Source organism: Rattus norvegicus, chromosome 3 (assembly GCF_036323735.1).
Source record: "Rattus norvegicus strain BN/NHsdMcwi chromosome 3, GRCr8, whole genome shotgun sequence".
NCBI classification, from domain to species: Eukaryota; Metazoa; Chordata; class Mammalia; order Rodentia; family Muridae; genus Rattus; species Rattus norvegicus.
The window spans coordinates 97,751,665-97,767,550 of NC_086021.1; the positions used below are offsets into that span (position 1 = coordinate 97,751,665).

Here is a 15,886-nt window from a genome sequence, read left to right on the forward strand (position 1 = left end):
ACCTTTGTGTACTTTGGTGGAGTTAGAGAGTCCTTCAACATTTCCAGAAGGACAGAAATCAAACAGATCAAAGGCCTGGGTGGTCCCCAGCAGCAAAGAGAGATGGCTAATTCTCTGCAGGTGCTCAGAAAACTGAACTAACAGCAGCATGCAAAGTCAACACTGCAGCAATAAAAGACGGGAGCACAGGGTGTGGCCCGGATGGGCGTGGCTAAGAGCTGAACCCAACAGAAGGGTTGTTAGCCAGCAGGAGGAGAAGCAGTGGAGCAGGGAAGAATCCCCTGCGGTGGTTGAAACCCATCCTAATATCAACGAGACCACAAAGTTATGATAATAAAGTGTACAAACTGCCAGGGAGTATGCCAGCCAGCCCAGCAACATGAATGCACTTGCAAGAGGGGCAAATTAAGATATGCCGGCAAAACGATCCCCCTCCCTTATGGGGTTCTTTAATCTTTAATATCCCACAGATCATGCCCTATTAGGGCAAGGGGATAACTTCTGAGAGACTTCTTTGTGGAAGGACTTCTGAAGAGGCCAGCTCCATGTCTGCCAGCCTCACAGGAAGTTCCCTTGGTTGCTGCCTCCCGTGAACAGCACTAAGGTACATATGTCATAGATCCTCTACGGCCTTCACTATGGAGGAAACTGCAGGGCTCCCAACCTGTGGACAGGAACGGAGTTTCTTTGGAAATGGGACTGGCTGTAACCTAATGAAGGCTGGATGGAGACACCCGGGCTGGGCTTGAAGTTGCTCTTAACTGTGCCAGTTTCTTCTGGCTCCTTCCCTCAAGAAGGCAAAGCCGGGCACTGTCCAGTGGAAATCTGGAAGTGGGCACCCTTTGTGGCCTCAATTATGCTTCCAGCTTGGCAAGGAAGTCTGTAGCACTTACTCTGTGTAACCCTGACTTAACCTGCTTGGTAGGGAGCAGATTGGTCTGAGTTAGAAGAAATGAAAAGTGACCCCATTTAGGTAGATCCTGACTCAGTTCATTCAATTTGTAATTAAAAGGAATTATTAAAATCCATGTAAGAAACACCGTATTTCGTTCCGTTCCTTAAACAATAAGTGTATTTGTTTACCCCTCTCATTTCTTGATAGTAACAATTACCACTTTGGGGGATAGAGACACAGGCCTTTAATCCCAACACTGGGGAGAGGCAGAGGCAGGAGGATCTCAGTGAATTCAAGGGCAGCCTGGTCTATATAGTGAGTTCTAGGAGAGCCAAGGCCACACAGAGAAACCTGTCTCAAAAAACAAATAAAACAAAACAGACAGACAAAAGCTAGGGAATTTGGTCTATCATATGCATTACTATTTCCCCAAACTCACTGAGACCCGCCTGTCTCTGCCTCCCCAGTGCTGGGATTAAAGGTGTTCACCACGTCTGGTTTACCCTTGATCTCTTGAGTCTGCTACCTCTGTCTCCAAGGTGCTGAAGTACATGTATGTGCCACCCCACTGGACTAAAATTCCCATTTTCAGAGTACTTACGCTCCAGTGTGTGGGGATACAGACAGCAAAGACGAAATGCTTTTAGGAGTGCTTGTGTGATGAGATGTAAAGAGAGGGGCGTGGCTTATGGTAAAGCATATAGGAGCTCATAAGCAGGGAGATGTCACTGAGCCAAGAGAGGAAGCAGTCACACTGTGGAGGAAGAAGTGGGGGCTGATATGTGTAAGCCAGAGGGCTAGGAACCAGTCGGAAGAGTGTTTTGCTCTCTGCTTTTCCATTCTGTACATTAATGCTAGTTCTGTCCCTGGTGTGTTGCAAGCTGTTAAAGAAATTGCTCTACCAGGCAAGGAACAATATTGAAAGAGACAGAATTAAAGCTTACCAGTGACTGAGTGGCCTACTGCCATGGGAAGGATGGGGACATGGCCAGGTACACTGTTCCCACAGTGAAGATATGGCATGGGTAGTGGAAGCACACTTCTCTGTGCTGTCACCTTCCACAGCCATGGTTAATTGGCAGAGCAGTCAGCCTGAATGAGCTTCGGGTGCCAGTTCGCCAGTTCGCAGCACTGTTTCACACATCAGCATTTGAAGTCTCCGACTGACAGGATTTAGCACTCTGTGTCTGGCAGCAGCCAGCAGCGAAGCAGAGAGAATTCCACTGGATTATCCAAAGCATCTGACCCGAAAACGAGGAGTGAGGAGGACATTTTTAAAAAACAACTTCTGAATGGTTCAGTGAGCCAATTCGACATTGAACAGAGACACACAAACATCCAGCCGCCTCTGAGGCACAAGGTCACTTTCTTGTGCTTGTTCCTGATCCTCAGAATCCTATTTCTTGATCTGAGCTCAGCCCCTCATTTTCTTAGCCAAACGGATAAATGTGAAACAGAGGCAGGCCAGATGGACTGCTCTCCATTGTCTAACTCAGAGGCACGGCAGCAGGAGTGGCTGAGAACAGGGGCAACGGGAAAGGAAGAGGGCTCACAACATGCCTGCTAGAGAGGAAGGCTTATAAAAGACCCTTACTTGGGGCTGGCGAAATGGCTTAGAGGTTAAGAGCACTGGCTGCTTTTCCAGAGGTCCTGAGTTCAATTCCCAGCAACCACATGGTGGCTCACAACCATCTGTAAGAGGATCTGATGCCCTCTCCTGGTGTGTCTGAAGACAGAGACAGTGTACTCCTAAGTAAAACAAATAAATCTTAAAAAAAAAAAAAAGAAATCCTTATTTGTTGTATTGATTTTATTTAGAGACAAGCGTTCACTGTGTAGCCAGGCTGCCCTTGAGCCTGTGGTCCTCGTCCTCTGGGCTCCTGAGTGGAGGAGTGACAGTATGCTTCACCACCCCAGGCTCTTTTCCTTTTCAGTGTGTGCACTTGTGGAACAGTGTGATGGCTCAGTGTATACACAGTGTGCAATGATCAAGCCAAAGCAGCGACCGCTTCTGTCTCCTGCTCACTTCTTTTCACCTAGAGCATGGGACTGGCTTTGCTTTGCTTTGCTTTCTTTTTTATTGTTTTTGTTTGTTTGTTTGTTTTGTTCTTTTCAAGACAGAATTTTTCTGTGTAGCCTTGGCTGTCTTGGAACTCACTCTGTAAACCAGGCTGGCCTCAAACTCACAGAGATCTGCCTGCTTCTGCCTCCTGAGTACTGGGATTAAAGGACTTTTCTATGTTTTTTACATTTAATTTTTTCATATTGTTTTGCTTGAGACAGAGAGACAGGGTCTCTCTAAGTAATTCTGGCTGTCCTGGAACTTGTTATGTAGACCAGGCTAGCCTCAAACTCAAAGATGCCTGCTTCTGTTTCCCCAGTGCTGGGATTAAAGGACTGGGCCACCGTGCTCAGCTTTAAGTTTAATTGTCTGTGTGGAGTAAGTGTTAGAGTACGTGTGTGTGTGTGTGGGGGGGGGTGTTGGATGACTGCATATGGTCACTGTGGTTGACCATTATTATCTAGTGTCTCTCTCTAGTGCTCTCTACCTTTCTGGGGTGTGTGTGCACGCACTCATGGTGTTTATACTTTTAGTATGGGTTGGTTTGCATACATATATGTGGAGACCAGGCTTAGACTTTAGGTATCTTTCCTTGGTCACTCTATATTATTACTTTTTTGAGAGAAGGCCTCTCACTGGGCCTGAAGTTCACCATCGGTTGGACTGCTTGGCCAGGGAACTCCAGGGATCTGCCTGCCAGTCTGTTTCCCCCAAGGTTACAGTTCTATAAACTCAGCACCATGCCAGGCTTTCCCCGTGGTGCTGGGGGTGCTTTCTGGTCCTTATGCTTGTGCGGCAGGCCTGGTTCCCTCTTTGCTAGTTTAAAGATCTCATTAGAGAGACAGGCTTTGCAGTTGAAGACACTTATATCCACAGCCAGAGATCTACCTGTGGAAAGCCTATATCACTGGTCCTCAGTTTGAAATAAAGGGTTAGGGGGTAGAAAAATGGGAGGGAGGGAGAGGGGGAGGGAGGGAGAGGGGGAGAGAGGGAGAGGGGGAAGGAGGGAGAGGGAGGGAGAGGGAGGGAGGGAGAGGGAGAGAGAACTTTAGTGTCCCTATCTTATGCAGTGCTGAACTTTTAAATTCTCCTAATCAAGTTCCTCAGCTCGACATCGTTTTCCTCACTTGCTTCTCACACAGCTGTGAGGTAAGATTTACTAGATGGAATGTGTTTGCAAAATCTGTTTTGTTCATCGGAACATGTTTATCAAGAAAGAAAGAGAAAAGTCCTGTCCCTTCTCACTATTTACTTTTTGGTGACTGCCTCCTGGGATTTGGAACTGGATAAACAGATGGACTTCCCGGAAGGAATCAGGCCGAACGCCAGGGTGTGTATATATATCTTACTATGTATGTGGCAAACAGTCTTCATCCAAGCAGCTGTGCTGGTTTGGGAGAGAAGAGTGGGGACAGTGTCTAATGGACGTCCACTGCCCCAAAGGTGTATCTCCCTGGTGGAGCACAGCATGCCAAAAAGTCTCTAGAGCTCTCAGATGTATGAGCCAATTCCATCTACTGGCCTCTGGCTGTAGCAATTAAGGGCTGTGCCAGATTCCAAACTATTGCTTGTCATTTGTACTGGGTTTGTTCAGCTTCATGCATCCCCATGGTGTTCCAGCCATACTAGCTACAATGATGAGAAAAAGACCGTACCTTCAGAGGATCCTGGGAACATGGGGATCCATGCTGTGTGTGTGTGTGTGTGTGTGTGTGTGTGTGTGTGTGTTCATGTGTGTGTGTGCACATGTGTGTGCATGGTATGTGTGTGCATGTGTTTGTGCGCATGGTATGTGCATGTGTGTGTGTGTCTGTGTGTGTGTATGTGTGTGTGTGCATGTGCCTGTGTGTGTGTGTGTGTGCCTGTGTGTGCCTGTGTGTGTGTGTGTGTGTATGTGTGTGTGTGCATGTGCCTGTGTGTGTGTGTGTGCATGTGCCTGTGTGTGTGTGTGTGCCTGTGTGTGTGTGTGTGTATGTGTATGCGTGCACACCCACATGGAACTCTGGGGAGGCTTGAAGGATATTATCTTCCAGATTATGGGCAAGTATAATCGTTAGAGAGATCCAGACATAGTAAGCATTCATGGGCCAGCCTGCTGTTGCTAAAGGGGAATGGAGGGATCGTAGAGAAGCAATCCCTCCCCTTTTTATAATCAATATAAGTTTCTGCTGCAGGGGTGGGATTAGTGGAAAAAATTCTCTATTCGATTTACGTTCATAACTCAGCATACTTCAACCCCAAGGTCTAAAGAAATTTTAATTCCAGGTAATTAAAAACATATATTCTTCCGCCTCCATTGCTTCACGAAATACAGTACAGATGAATATGTCTTTCCTTCTGGAAAACTTCATTTAAACAATGATTTAAAAAATAAAACTATTGTCCAAACATGGAACTGCTGTCCAATAGAGCCAAAAGCTAAGACCAAACCACTTGCTGGGACAGCACGGACCACACATCAGCTTCAGGCAACTCGAGGCGAGAACACGGAGTGATGTAGGTAATGGACTTCATAAGGACGGGACAAAGACCTGCTTCTAACAAAGCTGCTGCAGACCTTTCCGCTGCAGTGAGCACGGAGCAAGAGGGATGCTGCCCAGGAAATGAAAGACCTCAATGGTTCCTCTTCAGTGAGCGGAGCCCAGGAGGAGGGTTCCAGGGCGCTCTCTCAAACGCTCTTTAATAATCCCATCCAGAGCCTTTGATTCAAGGAACATGCTGAAGAATAAACAGCCTATTAATCTGAGTCTGCTGGTGTGCCTGAGTATTCAAAGCAGCAATGAACTACCCCCGCCCTTTCAGGCATCCCACTGCACACCATTGCTGCTCCACTGCACAGCTTGGCTTCTCCTTCCACCTCTGCAAGCAATATGTCCTTGGAAAAGCTTAAGGTTTGGGGGTCCCAATGGTTTCATCTAAGGATGGCCAGGCCAAACCCTGGGTGCAAAGAATGGAAACAGCGTATCCTTGTTTGGCCACCAGAAGGCACAGACATGTGACCAGGCTCAAATGAGAACTGTGCAGTAATGTGACTGGGTATGGAGACAAAGTCATCAGTCTGCCTCATTCTGAGCCAAGCTGACAGCCACAGGCCTGGGAAAGGAAGGCACAGTTTCAATTGCTTCCTACTCTTGGTTACCTTGGTGGCAGGAAGGGTTCCTGTATGGGTGAGCTCTGGGGGCCAGTCTGTGGAAATAGTTCTGGAAGTTCTGCTGAAGTGGACATTAGCAAGCAAGGGTCCCCGAGGTCTGGGGCAAAAGACAGCAACCTTTGCCCTCGTCCTTTTACTGAGTTCCTCTTTTAAAATAACCAGGGATGAAACATCAGGTTCTTTTTCCTGCTTTGAGGGGAGTCATAGAGAGGCTGCAGTATGAACCTGACACAACAGGACAGGCTCTCAGTTGCTCATGTATTGTGGCTGAGTCTACAATTACAGGCTAAGCGTAGCCAGGGAGTTGGTGGAGCAGGTGGCCTGTTTCATTGCCACTGATGTAATACAAGGTATATGTCTAGGCATAAAGGAAGTAGTGTGACAGGTGGATAAATCAGTATCAGCATTACCCAATACACATATGCATGCAAGCACATGTGCACATGCAAACATATATACATGCATACACATACACACATGCATGCACACCTCACTTTTAAAATGCATATCCTTCTGACTCCAATATATTACTAAGAAGACCACATTTAATAAAATCTTCCTCTTACAAAAACAATTTCAGCCAGGCTGTATTGGTTGTTCACACTTTTAATCCAGCACTTGGGAGGCAGAAACAAGCACATCTCTGAGTTCGAGGGCAGCCTGGTCTACAGAGTGAGTTCCAGGACAGCCAGGGCTACACAGAGAAACCTTGTCTTGAAAGGCAACACAAATCCAAAGATTTCAAAGATGTGTTTCTATAGAAGTGGTTCTCAACCTTCCTAACACTACGACCCTTTAATACAGTTAATTCCCCATGTTGTGGTGACCCCCAGCCATAAAAATTATCTTCATAGCTACTTCATAACTGTAATTTGGCTACTGTTATGAATTGTAATATAAATAGTTTTGAAGGTAGAGGTTTTCCAAAGTCTTCTGCTCTAAGTCTTCTGCCTCTGTGGCCAGTGAGGGAGCTGCATCTTAAGAAAGAGAAGGAGAGGGGCTGGGGATTTAGCTCAGTGGTAGAGCACTTACCTAGGAAGCGCAAGGCCCTGGGTTCGGTCCCCAGCTCCGGGGGGGGGGGGGGGGGGGGAGGGGGGACCAAAAGAAAGAGAAGAGAGAAGGAGAGGAAGGAGAGGTGTAAAAGTTAACACCGTTCCTGTGACTTACGCCAAGATGCCTCAGGGGACAGTGACTAAGCATGAGCTTGGTGGTCACACAGATCCAGGTCTGAGGTCCTCTTAGGTCACTTGTCTGATGTGTGGTCTTAGACCCTTGAAATCGGTGAGCTTCAACCTCCTCATTTGCAAAATGAGGATAACCTCCTGGGGTTACTGTGGGGAGTTACATAAATACACCCAAGCCACTCAGTATGCTCCCTGGGACACAGTAGGTGCTCCACAGAACATCACTGTGCTTAACGTCCTGACTCCCAATGATGGGTACAGCAACCAAACACAGCTCTGTGGGAGAATCCAAGTAGTGGTTGGCACATAAACTGCTTGACATGGGAACGTCTTTATTGAGATGACCAGGTTCCTAGATGTCCCTTTAGGACTTTAGAAACAAAAGTTAAGGTTCCACAGACTAAATGTGAGGTCATATGGTTGGAATAATGTGGGGTCAATGGATGGAATTCTTAAGACCTCATTTTTTGACTTAGACTATTCCCACCCCAGATTCTGGCCTTGCAGGCACAGACTTTTCTGTCTAGGCTGCCACCTGTTGAGACAAACAGATGCAATCTGAATGCAAGGGGGGCTGGCAAGCATAGATCTGATATCAGATAGCCTTCCTCTGCAGCATTCCTGGGGTCATGAAATGACAAACATTCCAAACAGGCTGAACCTAACCCTTCTTGTCCTGCAGTCGGGGCTTTATGAAACCGCTTCTTGTGACTGCCCTTGGTACCTCTTGAGTCTGTGAGGTGGACTTCATTAATATTGATGTGCTGTAGCTCGTTAACCTCATTTGATGTTTATTTACAACCATTCTTCTCATATGCTAATGAGTGACACTGGCTCTTCAGATAGAAAGTGGGGAATGGGACTCCCTCTGCCAGCATCTCCTTGGCAAACTCCTGTCCCTTGAAACTGAAGTTTGTACCGAGGGAATGAGGCCAAGTGGAGAGAATGCAGCAGAGAGGACAAAATGATGTGAAAAGAATGTCTGCAATGTAATGGGGCAGAGAGAAGCCCCAGCTGCTCGACATGATGTGAGGAGGGTGAGTTACACCCACCCATGGGTAACAGAGAGAAGCTGGTGGGATCTGAGATTGCTGCAACAGACAATATGGCAGATTCGGGAGTTAGGGAAAGGGGTGGAGGCGAGCAGGCCCATGGTGTCAAGGACAATATGGCAGATTCGGGAGTTAGGGAAAGGGGTGGAGGCGAGCAGGCCCATGGTGTCAAGGACTAAGGGCCTCACTAGAATCCATCTTATCTTCAAATAGGATCTTAGACATCAGCAGATGGGGAACTGGATGAATTTCTGCACAGCATCCCCAGGCCTCTGGTGATGCCTGCCACACCTAGCTCAGAGAAAGAATATTCCCAATTCTCCTGTGACACAAGCAGGTACAGGGAAACCACTGCTGTGTCTCCACCTTAGTTACCCAGGTTACCAGAGAACAGCTGGCTAAAGCAGCAAGGAAGACCAGAGGGGAGGGAGCTATGATTAATATCCTGTTGTTTCAGGGCTGCTAAGTCTAACAGGCTACAGGTCTCTCCCACGTTTTAGAGTGCTGAGCGACTCTTGAGTTGCCTCGCCCATTCTGAGTGTTTGAAACTACAGAAGACACATGGTGGGGACAGGAGGGGACCTACTGCTGATATAAAAGTGTGTGTAACAAGAGCAAAAACAGCAACATTTCCTAAACGTCCACTCCCACTCCCCTCTCCTGCTGCCCACTTTCTGTCACTGTTTAGACAATTATGCCTGCCCTGCCTTTGGGGACCACACCCTCTTCCTTCTCCAGATCTGGCTCCTTCTTTGAAGCACTTTGAAGATCATCTCTACCCTTGATGTGCTGTATAAGGCTAAAGAGGCAAGAGAAGAAAGACTTCCTACATTAAAGATTTAACCACACTTCATTTAAGCATGAAGTATTGGTCCTAACGCGTAGGTTTTATGTTTAACTTGTTTGTATGAAATCTTTACCCCTTAGGGGACAAATTTCATCTTCTTTTAAGTTCTCTGTGAACTCAGTCCCTTTTAGAAGGATGTAGTAATCAATAGCGATTTGCATCAGACCTGATGAGGCACAGGGAAAAACTCCTCAGAAAGAGGAACTGACATCTACATGCTTGATGTTGACCACGGCGATGCTCTTCATCCCTGCTGCACAATCTCTACCCTCAACCCCACTGGACATGTGTTTCCAGCTACACACACAGGATGTTTCAATGAACTACATATACATAGCCAAATTATAACATCTCTCTCTCTTCTTAATCACTAAAGAAACAGTCTTTTGGCCTGCTGGAGGTAATATTGTCCCCACTGAGAATGCATGTTCTAGTTGAGTGTAGTGGCACAGGCTGAGATCTCAGTACTTGGGAACTAGAATCAGAGTTCAAGGCCATACTCAGCAACATAGCCAGTCTGAGGCCAGCCTGAGTTGCATGAGATCCTATGTCCAAAAATAAAAAGAAATGGAGAAGGAGCAGGGAGAAAAGGAGAGAAGACATGAGAAGAGAGGATGTTGGGGGTGGTGGCTCATGCCTGTAATCCTGGCTTTCAAGAGCCTAAGCCCAGGGGGCTGGAGAGATAGCTCAGTGGTTAGGCACACTGGCTTCTCTTTCAGAGGCTCCTGGTTCAATTTTGAGCACCCACATGGTGGCTCACAGCTGTCTCTAACTTCAGTACCAGGGTATCTGGCACCCACACATAGATAGACAGACAGGCAAAACAATGTTACTTAATTAATTAAAACAACAAAAATAAACAAGACCATAAGAGCCTCAGGCAGAACTGCTGTGAGTTCAATGTCATCCTGGGCGATATATATATATATATCTATATCTATATATATAGATATATATAGATATAGATATAGATAGAGAGGATATCTTTGTGTGTGTGTGTGTGTGTGTGAGAGAGAGAGAGAGAGAGAGAGAGAGAGGATATCTTTGTGTGTGTGTGTGTGTGTTTGTGTGTGTGTGTGTGTGTGTGTGTGTGTGAGAGAGAGAGAGAGAGAGAGAGAGAGAGAGAGAGAGAGAGAGAATATCTTTGTATCTATCTAGTTAACACACTGGGTCTGTTCTAGCCACAGAATAAATGGCTGACTTCTTGGCAGTGGGTTTGCTTTTTACAATAGTCCTATTTGCACACTGGAGGAGGTAATAGATTGCCAGACCCCTCAAAGTCCCCCAAAGACTTTTCCCCTCAAAGTCAACAATATGCTCCCTTGTAGGAAAATTAAGTAGAATGGAGTTCATTATCTCATTAGATTTCCCCGGAACCTCTGCAGAAGGCAGTGATCGCTGCGGCTGTTCCCTCTCCACAGGCAGAGACATGGCCGCATGGGCACTAGGCAGCTTCAACATAGGTATGGGGGGATGGTGTTTCAGAGGTTGCTCTGGGGGTTTCTAAACCCATGTCTTCTGGTTCTTACTTTAATATAGGATGGTCACACTCTGTCAGAAATGTGTTTTTAACAGTTCTGCCTCTGTCGACACCTCTTTCCATCTCCCAGGAGAAAGCAAAGGTGGGAGGCAGGTTAAGTGGCCTCTCAGAATAGACATTGTGCTGCATGTCTGTGATATCAGCACTCATGAAGGCACGCGGATCTCTGTGAGTTCCAGGCCAGCTAGGGTTGCAGAAGCGAAGGACACTGTGGTGGTGCAGAGAAAGCACTCAGACTATTGTCTCACAGGTCCCTGTAGACAGAGCACAGAGGACTGAGTAACGAGAAATGTACCCCCTTTTCTTTCTTTTTTTTTTTTTTTGGTTCTTTTTTTCGGAGCTGGGGACCGAACCCAGGGCCTTGCGCTTCCTAGGTAAGCGCTCTACCACTGAGCTAAATCCCCAGCCCCTGTACCCCCTTTTCTAAGACAACCACTACCACATCTCCATGACTGGATGAGAGGCCTTACACTAGAATGTGTTCCTCAGGAAATGCAAAACCCTGAATCAAGACCTCCCACACACACTCTTCAAGCAACATGACAGGTGTTTGGTAGTCACAGGAACTGACCACATCTTACAAAGCTAGCCACAAGTGAGTAGGGATTAGAGGTTAGTGAGCCAAATAAAAAATGCTATCTGAAAGGGCTCTTCTCTATAAACTAGACATAGGATCCTTTAGTTCTTCCAAGTAAATCAGTGTGAGGATTCCCTCAAAATAAAATGCTACATATTTCCTCTAGAGAGTGAAAACGTGTCATCCATCAAATAGATCTGCACCTAATCTACTCCTTATAGTGTCTAACTATTCTACTAAAGATGAGAAAGGAAGGGCATTGGGCAATGCTGCTTATGTGGCCAGCACGAGTAACATCACCTCCAATACACGTGTCCTCATGTGATTTAATCCACACTGTAAAACAAGGCCTTTCTTTCTGAAGACATGGAGATGAGCTGGTGATGTGTTAAAGGCTTTAACATTTAGCCAAGATCCAAAAGGTATTCCCTCGACCTATCAAAGACACCAAGGGGAATGTCAGAGTATGTTAGCCAGTAGTTTACGGTTTGTTTTGTAAATAGCAAACAAATAAATCAAGGCAAAAGCAAAAACAGCAAGAGCTCCAAACTTCATATTTTGCCTCAAAGAAATAAATTGGGATCTGTGAGGTAGTCCAGTGGGTAGAGACAGCTCAGTGTGTAAAGCCTTGTGCTGCCAAGACTAATGAACAAAGTTGAATCCCGAGGACCCACATGGTAGGAAGTCCTCTGACTTTCCCATGTGAAACCCCACCCCCACCCTCGCTCCCAACACATATACACACACAAATAAATGTAAGGAAGTTTGTAAAACGGAATGTTCCTACTGGCTGTTATACTAGGAACAAACAAGGCCTTGCTCAGGCCTTCCTGGCTGTGTGAGGAAGGGCTAAACTTAAGCACAAGAGGAGGAGCAGCTGCTGAATCCCAGGGCTTGAGCACTGTCAGTCAACTGGGAAGTAGAACGGGATGGTACCACGTGCCTCCTCCCTTTTAAGACGGGGCCTTCCTAGGCAGCCCTGGCTGGCCTGGAACTTACATTGACTCTCTGGCCACTTGCTCTTGGTGCTGCAATCACAGCTGTGTGCTCCTTGTGCCACCCATGCCCACCACTGATTATAAATCCCAGCAGCTTTTGTTCACCTTGTTCTGCCATTGCCACTATGTAGAGAGGTGACTTTGGCCAGTCCTGCTAGCAAAGGCCTGGTATTCTAGCTGCTTGAAGGCTAAGGCAGGAGAATTTAAAGTCCAGTGTTAGCTACAGAATGAGTTCAAGGCTACTCGAGTAAACTTAGTAAGACCCTGTTTCAAAAGAATCGAACAACTCCACAATGTTGTGCTTGTCTAGTGCTTCTGTGAGGTTCCTGTTCAACCCCCAGTACTGACAAAGGGAAAACTTTAAATTCAGAAAAAGACTGATCTTCTCCATAGGCAGTAACAAAAGAAAACACTTTCCACAAGCCAGGGAAGCCAATAAGAAGCAAGACCATAGCTACCGAATGTTATTACCACCACTAATGCCCAGTTCACACTCCTGTTCACACCTTGCCCAGAGATTGGAGAAGAAGAGTAAATTTGGTTGCGGAAGGAAGAGACTGCACTTCAGTCTCTCTCTGATCACAACATGAGGAGAACAACTCCCCAGAGAGGCATGGGTGGGGCCCCATCTCCTCCAAGTTTTCTGGCAAAGGCCCCGTTCTGTCACTTCAAAGGTAGTTCAGCAAAGTTCCCCTGGGGTAGACCTGGATGCTAGAGTTTCTTCAGTGGGCCAGGGGAGACATTCAGAAGAGTAAAAAGGCTTTCCCCCTTTCTGAAACAAGGAGAGATGCAGAACTAGAGTCCATGGGTGGTCTTGTCCTGGTTCTATGCTCAACAGTCATGTGGGAAACACTAAAGTGAATGACTTGCTCAAAGATACACCATGGATGTTTGATAAAGTTGGTCATGGAATCCAGGGCTCCACTGGGCACATGGATGGGCTCAGCTTATCAGAGTCCTGGGAGAGGTTTCAGAGTAGAAACCATTTCTGGTTATTTTTTAGGACTGGGCATTGAACTGAGGGCCTTGCATATGTTAGGCTCATTCTCTACCACTATGCCAACATTGCTTAAATAGGAGAAAGGGAGGAGGGCTGGAAGTGTGGTTCAAAGGGTAGACTGCTGCCTCATACACACAGAAGAATTTGCTCCTCAGCACCTGGTAAACTGGGTGTGATGGTGCACGCCTGTAATTCCAGTGTTCAGGAGGCAGGAGGATAAGGATGTAACTTTCCCATACTTAGTGAGTTCAAGGAGAGTCTGGGCCATCTGAAACTTTGTCAGAGAAGTGGGAGGCAGGTAGAAAAAGACCCATTAGTGTAGTGGCTTATTACAATACCACAGAAGCACAGATATATAAAAAGAACCGGGCTGGAGAGATGGCTCAGTGGTTAAGAGCCCCGACTGCTCTTCCAGAGGTCCTGAGTTCAATTCCCAGCAACCACATGGTGGCTCACAACCATCTGTAAAGAGATCTGATGCCCTCTTCTGGTGTATCTGAAGACAGTTACAGTGTACTTATATATAATAAATGAATAAATCTTTAAAAAAAAAAGAACCTCTAACAGTTACACAGAAAATAATTTTACAGTTAGAAGTTTACGGAACGGGGGTACTTTTTACTCCACTGTTGTGAACAAAACCCAATTCTGTGTTACCATGTTGCATTCCTGATGGAGCAGATCTACACACCCAGACAGTGAGGTATGCCATAGCTTTAAAAGTGTAAGGAATAGTGTTTAAATTAAACAAAATAGGGCTCAGTGATTAAAAGTGTTTGCTATGCAACCATGAAGCCCAGAGTTCAGATCCCAGAAATGCTGTAATTCCAGTTTGAAGGATACAATATTCTCTTCTGGTCTCCGTGTGTGCATGGCACACACAAACAGGCAGACACTTATCTAGACACCCCCCACGTACAAAATCTAAAAAGTAAACAAAACAGATAATTTCTTTGCTCTTTTTCAGGGCCTCTCCAAGATCAAAACAAATGAGACTCTCTCTAGAGAGTCCTGTAGATTACCTGCACAAGACAAGACTTTTATAACAGGGCCAGGCATGGTAGTTCATGCCTTTTAGCATTCTGGAGGCTGAAGTGAGCAGATTTCTGTGAGTTCCAGGCCAGCCTAGTCTACATACTGAGTTCCAGGTCAGCTGGGGTTATGAAGTATGGCCATGTCGTCCCATAAAGAACTACAGGCAATTAATGACTGCAGAGAGAGGGGAAGACCCAGGGACCAGCTCCTAATTAGTTAGCCAATAACAAATGGTCAGCTCTAAAAACATAATACAAGCAATACTAAGTGAACTCAGCCTGTGTAATTTATATATTTATATGTAATAAGAAAAGAAAGCAGTAGAGTTAATGAATGAAAGGAGAGCTTGGAGGTAGAGGAAGAGGCACCATGATATAATGATAGGGAATTAAAAATGATCAAAGTATATTATACACAAGTATAAAATGTCAAAATGAAACACATTATTTTGTATAATTAATAAATGCTAGTAAAATGAAAAACAGAAGAAACAAATCCTTATGACTTCATAAACTCAAAGTTTATGAACAATAACATTTTCTGTTGCTTGAGATAAATTAGTGAAACTTCTCAAGGTACCTAGTTCTTGTTCGCTTTCCTTCACCCAGACCTGTGCCTCTTCTCCAGAAGACAGTCTTTCCTTAAAATCAGTTACTGTTCACCATTATGAGTTATTCAGATTCAAGCAGGATAGACACCCCCTGGGCATGGCTAGAGGGAAGGGAGGATGAAGAGCCACAATTTAGTGGGAATTTAGTTTCAGGGTGAGGCACAGGTTCTGCGAATGAGTGGGGATGACAATGCACTTAATACCACTGAATTCTATACATATATTTCACTGTAATGAAAAGTGATGAAATAACCCAGAAAAGGAGTTCTTGAATCATTCATTCACAAACACCATGGCTAAGGCAGGTCTATAAACCTCCCGCTCATCAACGTCACTGGGTAAGCATTTAAGCTAGAGTCTTTGACGACAGTCCAGACAGGCTCTTTGTTTTCTTCTTATATCCTCCTAAGCAACGAAAGGAACAGTTGTTAAGCAGTAGTTGCTTAAGGAACAGTTTATGTAAAGGAAAGTAACAGCTGCAAATTTGGCTGCAGAGGACCCTCAAGGTGAAGAGCATCCTCTCCGGTGTGCTTCTGGGAGCTAATCTGCAGTATATAAAATAAGCAAAACTGACAACAACAATCAGCAAACAAAAAAGCCCCCGAAACAAAACAAAGTGCCTTCATATTCCTAGGGGACTTCGTCTTGTTATGGGTGATATCAGTATTGTTTGTTTGTTTTCTGGTTCTTGGAGGATACTGGAATTGGGTTAATGACAGAACAAAGAGGTGCCGGATACCTATAAACATTATATATATGATGGTTCAAAGATTAGTGTGGCCTTCTGTCTGTCTGTCTCTGTCTGTCTGTCTGTCTCTCTGTGTTGTCTGTCTCTGTCTCTTTTTCTGTCTGTTTCTCTCTCTCTCTGTCTCTCTCTCTCTATCTCTCTCTGTCTCTCTCTCTCTCTGTCTCTCTCTCTATCTCTCTCTGTCTCT

At 45.7% G+C, this 15,886-nt stretch overlaps 1 protein-coding gene across 10 annotated transcripts in view; it reads right to left on the reverse strand.

Annotated features, from left to right (window-relative positions):
* The window catches only part of Cstpp1 (centriolar satellite-associated tubulin polyglutamylase complex regulator 1), a 167,909-nt gene that overhangs the window by 47,489 nt on the left and 104,534 nt on the right, over positions 1-15,886 (reverse strand). The window contains exon 2 of one of the 10 annotated variants that reach the window (XM_063283296.1): positions 1,840-2,136. The exons of 8 other annotated variants lie outside the window; for them this stretch is intronic. In XM_063283296.1, coding sequence (XP_063139366.1) covers positions 1,840-1,918 — 79 coding nt within the window. In that variant the 5' untranslated portion in view covers positions 1,919-2,136. Of the gene's footprint in view, positions 1-1,839; positions 2,137-15,886 lie in introns of those variants that run through there. One more of the 10 variants, XM_039104522.2, reaches the window with a different exon arrangement.